General features: G+C 39.2%; 1 protein-coding gene across 1 annotated transcript in view; it reads right to left on the reverse strand.

Moving 5' to 3' along the window:
* DNAJC1 (DnaJ heat shock protein family (Hsp40) member C1) overlaps window positions 1-17,604 on the reverse strand; it is a 118,881-nt gene that overhangs the window by 26,329 nt on the left and 74,948 nt on the right. Inside the window, exons 6-8 of the mRNA XM_063452536.1 lie at window positions 14,671-14,764; window positions 11,455-11,545; window positions 7,359-7,525 (exon numbers count right to left, since the gene is read on the reverse strand). Of these exons, the coding sequence (XP_063308606.1) occupies window positions 7,359-7,525; window positions 11,455-11,545; window positions 14,671-14,764 (352 nt within the window). The remainder of the gene's footprint in view (window positions 1-7,358; window positions 7,526-11,454; window positions 11,546-14,670; window positions 14,765-17,604) is intronic.

Consider the following 17,604-nt stretch of genomic DNA (forward strand, 5'->3'; position numbering starts at 1 on the left):
AGAATGCACCTGTCATGGTTAATAATATATATCCTACCTGTTCTATGTTTAATTTTGTATATATTGTGTATTAATATTGTTTTGGTATTTTATTGTACCCTACTGTATCAATGCAATGTTTTGTGGACCCAGGACAAACTTGAAAACGATAGAAATATCAATGTATCTTTCCTGGTAAAATATTTTCTAAATAATAATAATTTTAAAAGCTTGAAAAAAGAAACACACTAAAAGTTACTTAAGTGTTTTATGTTTGGAATGACTAAAATAACTATCTAGAAACAGGAAGGCAAAGTAAAAGATGAAAAGCATGCTGGGTAATGTGATAGGATAGTCCTGAATAAAGACATGTGAAACAGGAAACAGATTGTAGCATTTACATCCTGACAAATCTAACAAAAACAAACTGAAATCATTTGCATTAAAAAAAAAGAAAATATAGAAACATCTTCCATTTTAGGTCTTTCAACACTTTCATATCCTTAAAGGGACACTGTAGGCACCCAGACCACTTCAGTTAATTGACGTAGTCTGGGTGCTGGGTCCCTTTTGCACTTAGTGCTGCAATGTAAAACAGTTCCAAAGAAGCAGTGTTTACATTGCAGCTCCAAGTCTGCCCCCGTGGCTTTATAAGAGACAGGCACTAGAAGGCTTCCGGAATCCAAGCGGACTTTTGGTCCGTTATCAGACGCTGGACGTCCTCAGACCTCCAGCGTCAGATTTTCCCCATAGGAAAGCATTAAATAATCTAATGCGTGCGCGGCCATTGCCGCGTATGCTCGTTAGATCTCCCCCGCCGGCTGACATCAGCAGAGCCTGACCCAGCTCTGAGGGACATCGGCTCTGGATTCAGGTAAGTGACTGAAGGGGGGCACTATTAAACCTATAGTACCAGGAAAGCAGGTTTGTTTTCCTGGCACTATAGGATCCCTTTAAATAATTATTTAGATTAAAAAAAAAATGTAAGTCCTGGGGGTATTCATATAAAATTAATTTGTACTGTTAGAGTGCTACCTACACTTCTATAAATTTTAAGACACAAATATATCCGATTTCAGGTCATTGATTGCAAACACTGCACGCACACCAACAGACCATACACACAGGTATAGTAGTATGAGGTGATTTTAAACAGGTGGAGACTATTGTTTGGGGTTTAATCCAAAATTTGGGGATGAAAGCAGCCGACGAGATATAATACAGTCTGTTCAGAATGTCACAGCATAATTAGTATAAATGTAGGGGTTTGACTGTGCTAAGGACGCATGAGATGGTTATATAAAGCACGTATAATCTCAGGGTCAGCAGAGTTAAGATGAGAAGTTATATGAAGACCTAATATTGGCGATGAAAATGAGGCCACCTACCCATGTAACTAGGGCACAGGTTATGGCTATCAATAGATTCAATGAGAATATAGAACATAAACAAATAAACAGGAGATTTGAACATAACGGGTATGAAACAAGCATATCTTTTGTTCTCACTAACCTGTAGCAATGTGATCACTAAACAGCAAATTGTGTTTTGTGTGCGATTGTGTGTTAATTCTACATGTACATGTATGCATTTCCCCTGGATGTTTCCATATTTTGAAGTTCAGAAAATGTGTGTGTAGCAGAAATTTAAAGCAAATATACACATGTAGAAACATGTATGCAAAAGGAATAGGCTTGTGGTTTCAAAATAATGACAAAACTCTCCAGGCAGTGTTTTTATGAAAAATATACTGGAGTGCGGTATCCACAGAAGGAGGTAATTTTGTGAACTTTCTCTGTAGACATTGCCTCTGTTTCCAGGACAGTCAGAATGTCATAGCTTTGCTCATTTCTTTAGGTGTCCTTGGTAACAACTCGCTAATTTATATATTATATAACAAAAACCATGTGTGCAGCATTGTAGTAGTTACAAATTGTTGCTGGTTGTAGGACTTAAAAGACGATAGGGAGTGGGACTTCAAACTGCTCATCCTTTGTACGTACTGTTGTCTCACCAGTAAATGTGCAACCTTTATACTGTGCATGCACATGGGACACTGCATTATCCACCACATATGTTTAAACACATATGCAAAAAGATGGCACAGAAATCTATTATTTGTTAGGTTGTTTTTTTTCTATTACCATAAGCAAGTGATGGCTGCCAGAAAACGTCTAGTCAAGACTTTCAGAAATAAATCAATGTCCAGTTTTGCTATTTACCTAGGCATTGGCAAACTCTATGTAGTCCATACTGTGTATTTGGTCTATGTTTTGACTGGATTAGAATGTATATCAAATTCCAGCACATTATATAGACGGTCTTTCATAAATTACACTCACTTCATACATATAACATTTCCGTGATGCATATGGTCGCTCACTGCGTGTTCGAAGAAAGCACAGACAAAAACAATATACCGTATTTCATCAGATAATGATCGCAGATTTTATCCCCAATTCCTTTCCTTAAAAATGGGGGTGCGACCATTATGTCAAGCTTTATTTTTTGTGATATTATATATACAAAGATTTAAAAAAAAAATTTTTTACAGGTTTATTTTATTTTATTATTAACATGTTTTTTTTGTTTTTTTCAATTGCTAACATTATAGTTGCTAATAACATAAAATAGCATATTTGATCCTGATCCCTGTGCTCCTGTCATTTCTTAATGCATTACATGGATAAAATGCACTAAAATACAATAAACTGATCGGTAATAAACCCTCTCTTTGGTACAAGATCAGTAGGATGTTCGCCATCAGTTTTCAAGAAAAAGAATGTCTCACAAACAGCAAAGGTCAATTATGCGACTATTACGTGATGAATTTAATTTTAACCAATTTTTTTTACTGAAAAACCAGGGTGCGACTATTATGCGGTGAACTACGGTATATTTGAGAAAGATGAGGGTCAATAAACCTGAATAGAATATAGAAGCCTTTAGAAAATAAGTTTGTAATTTACATTGTTTGGCAGGTGATCTGCAAAGATCTAGAATGCTTTCTACTTGGTACATAATCAATCACAAATTATGCAAGATGTCCCACAGTAACAAATTAGCATCCTTTAGCAGCACTTTCCATACCGTTCCGCGTTTATATTAATTGTGCATTTCAGACTGTTAGAAAAAAGAAAATGCCAACTAGGTTGGCATTGGAGTTTTAAATCGGCATACAGGTAAGTATAACACACAAACAGTGGCGCTTCTGAATGATCTCCAAAAAGTAGAATACAGTAAGAACGTTATAGATCTACACCACAAGGTAAGATAAAGGTTTTTTTTACAAGCAGGATAAAAACAGCGTGTGCGCAATGCACAAAGTTTGTATTTTCAAGCATCCATATCCCAATAACCTTTACATTTATACAATTCCAGCCACCTACAATAGCCCTTTTAGGAATCAGCGTGCCTGTGTTTAATTGTACAAGGATTGAATTTTATTGCATTAAAGCTTGTTATGTTTTTGCGCTGATAAAGCCGGGTGCTCAGAACACTGAAAGGTGGAACCCTTTTTATGTTATATACATAAACAAAGACCAATGGCCAATTAACCCTGTGCAGAAAGGAAAACCATATTAATAAATACAATATTATATATATATATATATATATACACACACACACACACACACACACACACACACACACACACGTCAGGAAAAATACATCATTAAGACAAGATGAGGGGAATAGGTGACTGTAGCACTGTTTTTGCATTGTAAAGAGAAAGTCTGAAAATGAAATTCTTCAAAGGAAATTGAATGACAAAGCAGAGAACCAAAGTGTGTGGAATAAATAACTTACAGAACAAAAGAAAAAAAAAATCTTAAAAAAAAAAGTTTATAAGTTAAAAATAAATGACGCCCTCTAGCTATGGCATTAGAAGTGAATATCTGAATGTTGTATACTTCTAAGGCAAAATATTCCTCAAAGTGGCTGCGCGTGTTCCTAAAGGATTTTTAATCACTTTATAAAAAAACACATTAAATACAGAAAGACCTAAAGTGTGGTTACGCTAAAAATTATTATTCCTGATATACATTTTCCCAACAGAATTCTTGTGGCACAGAATAATGGTGAAAAGGAAATTATATTACAATAGCGTGCAACAGTTTTCTGAAACTGGTGAATAGGATTTTGCCAGATAAGGAGGGAGAAATGACGATTTCTCAAATTGCAATTCCTTAAATGGCCTAACTAGAATTTGCTTAATGGGTACAAAATGGCCAAGCACGAAACACCCCACTGGGTCCAGGAGAAAGTTGCAACTCTATTTAAAGAAGCTGTGATTTTCAATGCGTGATCTTACATTCAAATGCACAGTATTTTCCATCTATTTTGTGATTGAGAAATTGGATAAAATGCTAAAAGGCTGTTAGTATATGGAAGTATAGGTGATTGGGTTAACCTGCAAGCATCTTTGAAAAATATAAGCCATAATGTCTAACAAAAATAAACATAAAGTACATGAAAATAATATTGCAGTCAAGCAAGCACATTTTCAAAACCTGAACCCATTCACTAGTCGGAGTAGTGAGCATTCAGAAGTCAAATATAGATCATAAATTAGACTACCTTTGCAAGCTATCAGAATTACTTTTTTATGCAATAGATCTATAAATACACAATAAATGTGCAGTGTGTTCACAAAACAGCAAGATAAGCTAAACCAGGACAATAAATAACATACTGTCACAACACATTGAAAATCTTCCAAATTAGATCAAAATTAGGACTAAAATCATGACATTAGCTCTTGCATCATGCACTGTTTAAACTCTTCGGAGTTCATTTGCAAATCATTAAAAAAAAAAAAAAAAAAATAATAATAATATGCCTCCTACACAATCAACTATTACAGAGAAATCTGCTTACACATATGTATTAAATGCCATGTAACACCAACTCGGAAAGCCTTCACAATCCCCAGCAATCACAAAGCCACAGCTCCTAAAGTATTACTGGTTTAGTATCTGTGTACCCAGTAGGTGTGATAATCAATTGAATGTGTTTGTGCATATGTGAGGCAGTCTGCTGTAATGCAGCTAGTTTTTAATGTCCCTTTGTTGGGGTGTGGGGGAACACCACATTTTGTAGATTTATTAGGTACTGTAGCATTGGATGGCTGACATTTTTTCACACGTAAAGGAGGTCCTTCTTTGGAAGCGTGTGCGTTAAAGAACGTTGATGTGCATGTTTGGGTCAGTAACTCTTTACATTGTGTCTTGTTCCTTAAATGTAAAACTATTTTAAACTATTTTACACGAAGACCAATTGCAGCTGCTCTCCCCCCTCCACGTACTTTTTAAATGAAGCATGTCCATTGGTTATGCCACATGTCCTGAATTAAAGGATCACTATAGTGTCAGGAAAACAAACTCGTATATATACTCCTTAGGACTCCCCCCACCCTTAGGGTCCCCTTCCCTTGACGCTGAAGGGGTTAAAACCCCTTCAGTTACTTACCTTTATCAAGCGCCAGGCTCCCTTGGCGCTGGTGACCACTCTTCCCCTGCCGACGTCAGCTCCCGAGTGGAGCAAAATGCGCAGCAAGAGCCGCGCGAGCATTCAAACAGTCCATAGGAAAGCATTTCTCATGGACTCAGAAGCGCCTCTAGCTGCTGTCAGGAAGACAGCCACTAGAGGCTGGATAAACCCTGCTATGTTTACATGTGAAGGGTTAAAACCTGGGGGACCTGGCACCCAGACCACTTCATTGAGTTGAAGTAAAGTGATCTGGGTGACTATAGTGTCCCTTAAAGCACCAATACAGGGCGGGGCCGGACCACCATGCTGACCGGTCGCATGGCAGAGAGGCTCCTGAGAAATCGGGCCTTTAAGCCAGAATAGGCATCCCAGTCCACACTGGGGCAAACTCAAGCCGACCTACGAGCTGACTGAAGGGTGCTGGACACGCAAGGCCCACAGCCCAAGATAGCGGCGGCTCAGCGCACCCACCTAACCACTCCTGCGACAGAGCCACAACAGCTGTCTGAACGAAGGTTCAGCGACCGCAGCGAACCCAGGCCAAGGAGAAAAGGGCACCAAGAAATCCAGCTGACCCACTGCAACACGCGCCTCCATAGCCGAGATTGTAGCCAGAGTTTCCCACAGCCTAATGCGGACTGGGCAATATCAGAGCTGACTACTCACCTCATGCCATCTGGGAATAGACACTCATGGACGAAGCATGCAGCCATACCTGGCCCCCACCAACTTCTCCCCGCCGGGGTCCGCACGGACACATGTAACAGCAAGTTAGCTCAGCCCCAGTGGTCTCACTTAAGCCTGTTTCTTGTAATCAAGCTATCTAATAACCAAGCTAGGTGAAATGTTGGTCTAGTCAGGAACAATCATTTACTCACCTATTAAGCGTCTGTTACACTGGTGTATATATACTGTTATATACCATAACCAGTAGATAAGCCTGAATAGCCTCTTACATGCACCACACCACTGTCTGCTCTCATAATATAAAAAAATTGCACAGTTTATCCATGCCATATGAATGTTTATACATGCTTATACAAACCCTCGCATTCGCTGTTGAGGCATTGCTGGAGCAAACATATCTTGTTTAACCCATGCACGACAAAATAGAGAATAAAAAAAATAAAAAACCACCAATACAACTACACCTTAATTTAGTGGTTCTGGGACAAAGACTGTCCCTGCAATGTAAACACTGCATTTTCTAAAGCCAGCATTGCAAGGAATTTAAGTAGAACTGTTTTATTAAACTTTTCAGGGGCCCCAATAATCTAAAGAGTTAGGAAAACACTAACAGAGATACATATTTGTATTTCCAAAGTAACAGTGTTCCTTTAACATAAAGTGAAGGGAATTGTTACCATGCCAATTACAGATACATTTCTCACATGACACACTATTCATTTCATGTTGAGTTGCTTTTTAAACATTGATCACTATTTAGTATTTAAATAAGGTGTAATTTGGATATCTGGACTAATTTACAAACACATTTTACAGTACACATTAGGGAGACGTATTCCAAGATGTGTATATTAGTGTCGGTAAAACAGACATCGTTGATATTCCATAATGCTGTTTGAAGACTCCGTTATCTAGAGAAAAACTTGCTGATATTTTTGGAGCAGTCCTCAGTAATTTATTTTTAAAAACCTGCAAGTACGAGATTATGATGTTTATGGTGTTAGTCTGGTTTTGTGTAAATAGTGAAGCTATTGTTTAATTCAGAATATTAGTTTATACATTTGCGTTATTTAATGTGTTTGAAAAATGTGAAAGCTTGTGAAGAATTCCGAAAAATGAAAAATAAATAGTATACACATATACAGTTTGTTAGATGTGAGTAATAGGTTACACGCTTCATTCCAAACCAATATTGATACCTTCTTCTTTGCCGTTTGGTTTCTGTCCTCTAACCACTCATCAACCTGATCCTCTATTTCTTCGATGCTGACCCCTTGATCATACGATGGCACATTAACTTTAGCCTCAGATTCAGAATAAACTGGAAATTCAGATTTGGGCTTTTTTACTTTTGGTTTCTTCTCTTCTGCAAAATAACATTTAGCAGTTAATATTACATTTATTTTAGCAAAAAAAAAAAAGAAAGAAAGAAAACACAAATACACCTGCAAATATCACAACTAGAAAACAACTGATTACTATCTGCCGAGGATATATTTGAACTGTAGTTTGTCCTGGAAATTGAGAATTGTAGTCTTGTATTTCATCTAAAACTGTGATAAAGCAAGAATCTGAAAGAATTTTAACTCGCGTTCTCTACCTTTGGAATGGGTTCCCCACGGGGTTTGAACACCAAGGCATGGGGTACATGTAGGGGTGCCATGCATTCCTAGGCCAATAGGGAGATCAAAAGACCTGCCTTACTTGTTCAGCTCTGCCACACTATAAAAAGAATATGCGTGGTCTGTACCTCCGGCAATTGCAGATAATTGTCAGCTCCCTCGCAGATCGGGGCTTTTCAATGAATCAGAGTGGTGCTGACAGGTTACCATGGCAACACAGACTCATTCACAGAGCCCCAAATGGGAGTGCTAAAGAGATTGGCACCTGTGAGAGGTGCAGACCACAAGCTCCAACCACTGTTCCACCAGGGATTATAACTGCCACTGGCCCTATGGGGGAGGAGGGAACACACTTACTATACTTTATACTTTAAATAACTTACTATGAAGGCTGAAAACATTCAGCATCCCTCTACACACATCTGAAACCTAGCCTCCCAAACACAAAAATAGCCTCACACACACAATTTATGTTCAGACATACCTATATCTGCTGACAAGGGTGACAAACACTCATTTTAAAGACCTTTTTTCTCTCTCACTACTTGTGTGTATTTTTCTGGTTAGTGACATTTCAGAGCTGGCGTGTAGACATCCACCCCCGGTAAGAGTGCCAAGGATCTCCCAAGCCTACAGTGGGAAGTAAACTTTTAGGTCTGTCTAAAAGTGCAGGATTTGAAATTTTAAGTCCTGATTATAGTGTACCAAGCAGTATATTTTTAAGTACCGTAGCTAAATCACACAGGAGTTTTCAAACAGATATTTGTGCTGCTGAAGCAATGAGTGCTATGAAGACTGCTGGACTGACTCCTGTAAACATGCCTGGTAGTGCCTTTTCAGGGTCCACACCTTCAGAAGTGTGAGCGAATGTACTCTCTGGACACTGTGATTAGAGATCTGGAGAATCAAATTTGACTTTGAGTGAAGATATTTGGTGCATCACTTTACAGATACAAATTAGTTGGGATCAGGATGTTGGGAGAACATCGACCTTTAATTTTTATTTGTGCTGAAAGCATCCCTCTCACTCACTGCAATGGACTTAATGCAATTTGGTGGTCAATGGGTTAATAACGTTTTTGACTAGGGGCAGGGGCTTACACTCTGCTTCCATCTCCCAATTTCCTTTTTACTCCTGATCCCTGGGAGCAGGAAGGAATGTAGATACAGACAGCATTACTAAAACAACCTGCAACTGTTGAAGGACCACTATAGTGCCAGGAAAACAAACTCGTTTTCCTGGCACTATAGTGCCCTGAGGGTGCAACCCACCACCGCCGGGCTGAAGGGGGAGGAAGGGGGTTAAACACTCCCCTTTCTCCAGCGCCAGGCTCCCTCAGCGCTGGGGACTCTCCACCACTAGAGGCTGGATTAACCCATATGTAAACATAGCAGTTTCTCTGAAACTGCTATGGTTACAGCAGGCTGGATTAAATCCTAGATGGACCTGGCACCCAGACGACTTCATTGAGCTGAAGTGGTCTGGGTGCCTATAATGGTCCTTTAAGGATTTCTCAGCTGGTTAGAGCATTGGTAACATCACTGCCTTAGACTGGAAAAGCCAGGTTCGAATCCTGGTGCAACTATCTCACTAGTTGGGCCAGACGCTTAACCGTATGAATCAGCTTTCCTCAAATCCCCATAGGCAATCTTCCACCCTTTTAAATATCCTGTTTTATCACCAGATTACAATTGTCATGAAGGGGTTAATGTAGATGAGCAAAGTTATGCATTTTGGGGTGAAGAATGCACAAGTGACTTGTACAATGAATACTACAGGGAAATCGATAAGTGAAAATAATTTGGGGATATTAATACACAACAGACATGGCAAAAATGTGCAGGTGGCAGTTGCTAAAGCTATGCATAAAAAGGAGCATTAAATTACAGGACAAAAATACAATTGTCCTCTTTAAAAATCAATGGTAAGTTTGCATACTTTGCATTCAATGCATTTTTGGGCACCTGTTTTAAAGAAGGATGTTATGGGAAGAGTATTGGTAATAGTACTAATGAGAACATGTAGTGCAAGCATGATGTGTGTGCAAGAATGTGTAAATGTGTGTGTGTGTGTGTGTGTGTGTGTGTGTGTCTGTGTCTGTCAGTGTGTGTGTGTCTGTGTCTGTCAGTGTGTGTGTCTGTGTCTGTCAGTGTGTGTGTGTCTGTGTCTGTCAGTGTGTGTGTGTCTGTGTCTGTCAGTGTGTGTGTGTCTGTGTCTGTCAGTGTGTGTGTGTCTGTGTCTGTCAGTGTGTGTGTGTCTGTGTCTGTCAGTGTGTGTGTGTCTGTGTCTGTCAGTGTGTGTGTGTCTGTGTCTGTCAGTGTGTGTGTGTGTGTGTGTGTGTGTGTGTGTGTGTGTGTGTGTGTGTGGTGTGTGGTGTGTGGTGTGTGGTGTGTGGTGTGTGTGGTGTGTGTGTGTGTGTGTGTGTGTGTGTGTGTGTGTGTGTGTGTGTGTGTGTGTGTGTTTTGCATTGGCTGCGACAGGACAGTGGAGGACCTGGAGGTGCATGGAGGCACGTAACGCCACGTCACATTCTGACATGACATCGACGTGCTCCATCTTCACAGGGTTTCAAGAAGTAGTTGGAATATCAGATTTGGAGCAGGGTGCAGACGGCGCCATGTGGCATATACCAGAGGTTGGACTCCGGAGTCGCATACTGGCAGCGGCAATGTGAGTGGAGTCTGCTTGTTGGCTAAAGGGGGGTGCTGGGATTTAGTAGAGGGGGGGTGCTGGGATTTAGTAGAGGGGGAGGGACTGGGATTTAGTAGAGGGGGGTGCTGTTTTTTTTTTTATACTGTACTTTTCAAAATAAACCTATGTTTCTATGAAAATGTAAGTTTTTGTTTTTTTTGCGGTCCACAAACTTAAACCTTGTTTATGTGGCTCGTGCCAGACTTTGAGTTTGACATGCTTGCTGTAGTGTATCAGGGCCATTACTGGAAGCCTCACAAGTGAGGGTAAAAAATAAAAGGGACATTATAGTCACCAGAACAACTACAGCTTTATGTAGTTGTTCTGGTGAGAATGGTCAGTCCCTTCAGGCTTTTTGCTGTAAAAACTTAGAGAAAAGGCAGTGTTTACATTACTGCCTAGGGACACCTCCAGTGCCAGTCACTCAGACGGCCACTAGAGGTGCTTCCTGGGTCAGAGCTACATGATAGGAAAGCATTGGATTGGCTGAGATTGTCAATTCTTATGATCTCAGCCAAGGAAGTGGATCGGGGGTGGGCTAGAATAAAGGCAAGATTTTAACTTTTTTAAGGGGGATGAGGGGGGGGCATCACCTTAAATAGTATTTTTAAGGCTATAGGGTCAGGAATACGTTTGTATTCCTGACCCTATAGTGTTCTTTTAAATTACTCCACACTCTATGTTACTATGGACACAGACCTAAGTTTTTCGTCAGCCCAATGCTTTCAGTCTAACATTGCAGTCCATGGTTGGACAGATTTCTACAGACCCCGTTTAAGTTTAAATCCCATACTACCAGCGGGCCTGCAGAGCGTCCAGGTTAAGTATTCCAGGTAGAGCCCCAGCTTTTGATAACACGTTCCAAGACAGTTTGAGGTAGAACCAAGGGACAATGCCAACAGAATCATAGTAACAAAACTGCACTAAACACAAATAAAATGCATTGGCATTGTGTATACAATGTTGTTCAGATAAACTCACTAAGTAAATTTTCTAGTTCAGCTTGTGCTTCAGCCTCTTCTTTTTCTTTTAATTTCTTCTCATTGTACTCCACATAAAACTCTTTGGCATCCTATAAATGGATTAAAACACAAAACAGCACATTACACCTTTTTGTCCTATCACATAATGTTGTCCAGGCGATTAAATAAAAATGGTGTTCACGTGTTGCTCTGTAAATTCCAAGACACATTTTTTTTAATTTAATTTTTACAAAACTAGGTGACAAGAAGGCATGTATATCTAGATGGGAACAAAATAAAGGATAAAAAAAATAATGCTATATATTCGTTTTGGTCTCCCTAGGAGCAAGGAAGTAAAATCACTTACATCAGTGCATGGTAAATGTTACCAAAGTAAACAGAATATGTAGAAGTGCCCTATTCCAGTAAATCAGTACGGTAGGATCACCATAGTCTTGAGTATACAGGCACCACATTTATTTCTAGCAGAACATTTTTTTAAATTAAAGCAGTGATGGTATAACACTGGGGTATTCAGAATTAGGAATCTGCCCCTTTGGAATCTTATTTCTCACTGGAGTTTGATCGCACAACATGCATTTAGGTCCCCATGTGGATAAGGAATACTCTCACCTCATCTTTGTAGCATGTAAATAAACAACTCATTTTCACACATTCCCTTTTAACTATTCCAGGTTGAAGGACTATTCTTTATTTCTTAAATAGCAGAAAACCAGAACAAATTAAACCCCTCTCCTTTTAACCCCTTAAGGACACATGACATGTGTGACATGTCATGATTCCCTTTTATTCCAGAAGTTTGGTCCTTAAGGGGTTAAAAGAGTATCTCACTATTTGTCATATACCATACTATATTCTACATTCCATTTCTAACCTATAAAATGAACGAAGAGCATCACCTCTATAGGAGTTAATTGTCATTGAAGGTGAGACTTCATCAGCTAGGTATTGTTCGGGTTTGAAAAGAATGGAAAACAGTACAATACGAGCACACAAACATGAGACAAAAACTTCAGGAAAGGTTTTAACCTTGGAGTCACTATAGTTACATAGAGTTACATAGAGGGACAGTCATGCAGGCAGCACTCAATAGTAAATTACAAATGCTGCAGCAGCCTTGCACACACAAAGAAAATGTCTGTGATTCAAAAAAAAAAATTGAAAAAAATAGAAAAATTAAAAAATAGAAAAAGAAAAAAACGCTTTAATAAAGTGTGGCTATTATTTTTTATCAGTAGCTGTTTTGATGCAACAATATCATCTGATATTCTAGTCTAGTTCTAAGGAGTAACTCAAAAGATCAGATAATATGAATTGCATATAACCCCTTATTCATGAATACTTGATATAATATGTGACATGGGTGCTGTGTATCAAATGAAAGACCCTAACAGACACCAGCATCAACATATTTGCAAACCGGACATTACACTAATGGAGAAATTAGGATTAAAAAAACAGCAAATCTGCAAATTTCCTAAACAAAGTTCTAAAATGAATATCTACTGATTCAATGGGCTTGCGGCTTGGACAACGTCTGGAATAACTTTGTCATGTTAGTGCCACCACATGCATCATCTTCATACAACAGTCTATCAGCCTCTCAGCACTCACAAATGGTCCTAAGGCAGCTCTCAGGAAACTGAAGCAGTGTTCAGAAGAGACATTTTGTGAGCCAAGAAGCCTCGCACATTGAGCTTCAATAAAAATTTGAGAACATTGTGAAAAAACAAAAAACACTTCACAACAGTAGTAAATATCAGTTTAAACCACTGCCTTTCATACCATGTTTCCTTTGTGTGGCTTTCACTTCTGGAGAAAACTTTGACTTTGCATTCATTTCCTGCATTTCTATTTGTTTGGTGGACAAACTTGTTGTGGTTTACGTTACCTGCATTGATATCCTAGCTTGTCTATATTGTGACTTCTTGTACGGCTACAAGCCTGCATTATGATGTTAGCAGAGAAAATGAGCAGGTCTTTCTGCCACAGAACACCAAGAATATAATTATGAGGGATGAAGAACCCCACCAAGATCATAAACGGTAACATGGTTGGCACTAACAACTTACTTTCTGCATTAATGGGGTCTGATCGGAAATTCTGTGTCATGACAAAGTTTCCATTGGGTTTAAGGGAGTCACAAGTTTTAACAGAACAATTAGAGAATCATGAAAACTATGAAAATATGATAATTTTGCTCATTATGGCTGCAGTTAATCTTGCATGAATGGAATGGAAATATGACAGTTGCTCTAAATGAGTTTACTGATGAAAGGTATAATCTAAGTTTAAAAAATGCATACGAGCAAGGCATTTAAAATGAAAATGACATTTTCCTTTCTTCTAAATTCCCGTCCTAACCTAAATTGACTTAGCTGCAGATGTTTCTGCATCTAAGTTTAAAAAGCCCCTTTTCTTGTCCAGCACAAACTGCCTTGTTCATCTAATCAAATCCTTACCATAGCTGAGATAGCTGCACATACTCACTGTGTCCACAAATATTATCTATGAGAAGAATTATGAACACACTGCGCATGCATGGCTATTGCCACTATCCACCAATGCAGTGTTTGTCTACAAATGATTCCATTGTGAAACCTCTAGAAACAGAGGCCCCTGGTGGTTGTGTGACTGACAACAGTTAGTGAAGTGGGGAGTGAAAAAAAAGGAAAGCAGAGCATGATCTTCGCACCATACAACTTCATTAAGATGAAGTGATTTTGGTGCTTAGACTAACCTTTATTAGAATATAAATAGCAAACACTTGTTACATAGTTACATGGCTGAAAAGAGACATGTGTTCATCACGTTCAACCTTGCTGGAACGTGTCCTCCAAGTGTTTGTTAATAAACTAGTTTGGGCTTTGAACTTTTAAGGGAGGTGTTTCCCCAATCGCCATCACATGCTTAAGCAGTTTATACACGTGTATATTACGTTAGAGCAAGTAATTCTAATAACTAAGACTCTCTGTCCAGACAAAACATTTGTTTCCTTAATTTTTAAACAGACGTAATCAGAGAACAAGGAAGAACCCAGGGCCCACTTGAAAGGGAACTTATGTATTTTATTAAACATGCACATGCTTAAATATTATAGCTGAAATGCCTGGTATTAGTGAATGGCCACCTCTATGCAATAAAAAGCAGATGTCCAATAACAGGGTTAAAAGCAAAAGCAAATGTTTGCCTTAAAGTCAAGTATAGTACTTACCTGAAATAGCTGAGGCAGTGATCTGACCGTGAGATAAAACCAGATTCCTACTTTGAAAGGGAGCAAATCACGCCATTGCGGCTTCTCTGAGACCCTGCAATGAAACAGATTGCTTAATGTAAAAAATAAATAAATAAATAAATAAAAAAAAAAAAAATCATCAACAGATAATAAAAGGAAGAAACAATACACTCAAAATGAAATACATATGGGCAAAAGTATAAAATAATTGCAACACCTGGCCAAATCTGGTCTAGCACTGCAGAATACATTGCACAATATAAATAATCGTTATTGTAATTTTTCAGTGGGAAAAAATAGATACCTGTAGATATTTACAAATAAAGAATATTTCTGTGTAACACAAAAATAGTTGATTCTTCACTTTCAGTCTTTGCATACTTCATAAAAAGATTCTATACCGGTGGCGTGACTTGACCTTCAACTCAAATGGCTGCTTGAGTTCTGAGCTCCTCTGCCGTTACAGAGAAAGACACACCTGCCAGCTGCATACAATGCTGAAAAAGTCTTCAAGTGCCGCCCTTTAAATGCAACTTCAGCTGACCCCTTGAAAACCAGCATGGAAAATGACAAACAGATTTGTGGCCTTGTGGTCCCAGAGTCAAACTCACCAAGATGGCGGACATGAAAGGATGCCAACACCATCCAGGGAAGGAACTGCAACTGTTCCAAGATATCATTCTCACAATGCTACATCGGCACAGAGCTTGAAAACCCATCAAGGATCTGCTCAGGCTTAATTAAGTTAACTTTGTCGGGGGCCACTCAGTTAAGATTGTGGTGTTTAGAAGTGGGAGATCCAAGGTCTTGATGCCTGGTGCTGCCTGGGCCTTCCAACTTGACCGTCGAAATGAAATTCTCCTTAGCATCCAAACAAGTCACATCCATCCCACAACTCTGTAGGGAGTGGCATAACGCCAGGAGTCTACCTGAGGCAGAAGTCCATGAGCAAGTCGCTGATTAACCATTCTGGGTCCAAGAAAATCTACAGGACCAGACTGCATCACTCATGCCTGCAATTGGCTGAGCAGGGATGCTATCCGGTGTGCTTAAACCTTCAGAGAAGTCTTCTGACAGTTCTTTATGAGTACCCTAATAACAAAAGTTGTAGTGGCTAAAGTTAATATTTACTTTTTTTTTTTTTTTTTTTTACTTTTGCCCTTTGTTCTCTCGCTGTTTGGAAATACCGTATATACTTGAGTATAAGCAGAGTTTTTCAGCACATTTTTTGGCTTATACTCGAGTCACTGTCTGTATTATGTCAATTTACATTGCCATAATACAGACTGGGGGCTGGCAGCGAGCGCTGCAGCGCTCCTGCAGCTCCCTTCTCCTCCGCGCCGGTCCGGTCAGCACCTCTGTCAGCTCCCAGTGTAAGTCTCGCGAGAGCCGCTGGGTCATAGTGCGGCTCTCGCGAGACTTACACTGGGAGCTGACAGAGGTGCTGACCGGACCGGCGCAGAGGAGAAGGGAGCTGACAGGAGCTGCAGGAGAGGTAAGCGCTCTCTGCCAGCCCCCTTCCCCCAACCAAAAATTACCCAGCTAATTTCTGCACCTGCAAACTGAGTCAGAAAGCTTCTAATCAGCAGTCACCACATCACATCTAAGAGCTACTGATGGACTGTACATAGTGGTTTACATAGAAAATCTGCAGAATGAATGGGGATAGATAATTTAATGTCCCTGATGTTTACCAGGGAAAGGTTGCACATTCTTTTTTGGGTGCATGTGATGCAATGGGCATGTACAGGGATGCAAAACCTAAGACACTTCCAATTGGATAAAAGCACCATGCAGGAGTGCCCCTGTCGCATTTGTTGTTTGCATTGACTCTGTAGCTACTCAATACAATTTGCAAACACTCTCACAAAGTAAAACTGAGCAATTCTTAAGAGTACCCCATTCTCTCATTTACCCTCTATCTATCCCTCTACTTTTTACACATAAAATACTGCTTTGCCTATAACCTGTACCCAAGGTTTGTGTGCATCTTTAAATCTACAGGACCACGGAATAAGGAACATTTTAATTATAGACCACTGCAGCTATTCGTATGTATGTGACATACCTCAATCGTTCATGGTGCTTTGAAGACTTTACAGAAGGAGCGCACCATACCACACGGGGCTCCATGTATGATGTTAGCTCCAAAATAATTATTTTTGACCCCAAGTTGGTACATTTTGTTTCAACGTAAATATTGTTTTGAGCTCTCTGACTTATTCATTGTATGAAAATATGCTGCCTGCTATATTACTTGCATAGAAACTTAGAATGTGATGGCAGATAAGATCCATTCGGCCCATCTAGTCTGCCCAATTTTCTAAATACTTTCATTAGTCTCTGGCCTTATCTTATAGTTAGGATAGCCTTATGCCTATCCCACGCATGCTTAAACTCCTTTACTGTGTTAACCTCTACCACTTCATCTGGAAGGCTATTCCATGCATCCACAACCCCCTCAGTAAAGTAATACTTCCTGATATTATTTTTAAACCTTTGTCCCTCTAATTTAAGACTATGTCCTCTTGTTGTGGTAGTTTTTCTTCTTTTAAATATAGTCTCCTCCTTTCCTGTGTTGATTCCCTTTATGTATTTAAATGTTTCTATCATATCCCCCCTGTCTCGTCTTTCCTCCAAGCTATACCTGTTCAGATCCTTTAACCTTTCCTGGTAAGTTTTATCCTGCAATCCATTAACCAGTTTAGTAGCCCTTCTCTGAACTCTCTCTAAGGTATCAATATCCTTCTGAAGATATGGTCTCCAGTACTGCGTACAATACTGCATTACATATTTGCTTCTGTATTTTTTCATATGGCAATTAAGCTTTAAAAATAAATAAAATGTATAAAGTATTTTACCAGGATATAATTAAGCTTTAAAAATAAATAAAAATGATAAAGTATTTTACCA

Source organism: Pelobates fuscus, chromosome 4 (assembly GCF_036172605.1).
Source record: "Pelobates fuscus isolate aPelFus1 chromosome 4, aPelFus1.pri, whole genome shotgun sequence".
NCBI lineage: Eukaryota > Metazoa > Chordata > Amphibia > Anura > Pelobatidae > Pelobates > Pelobates fuscus.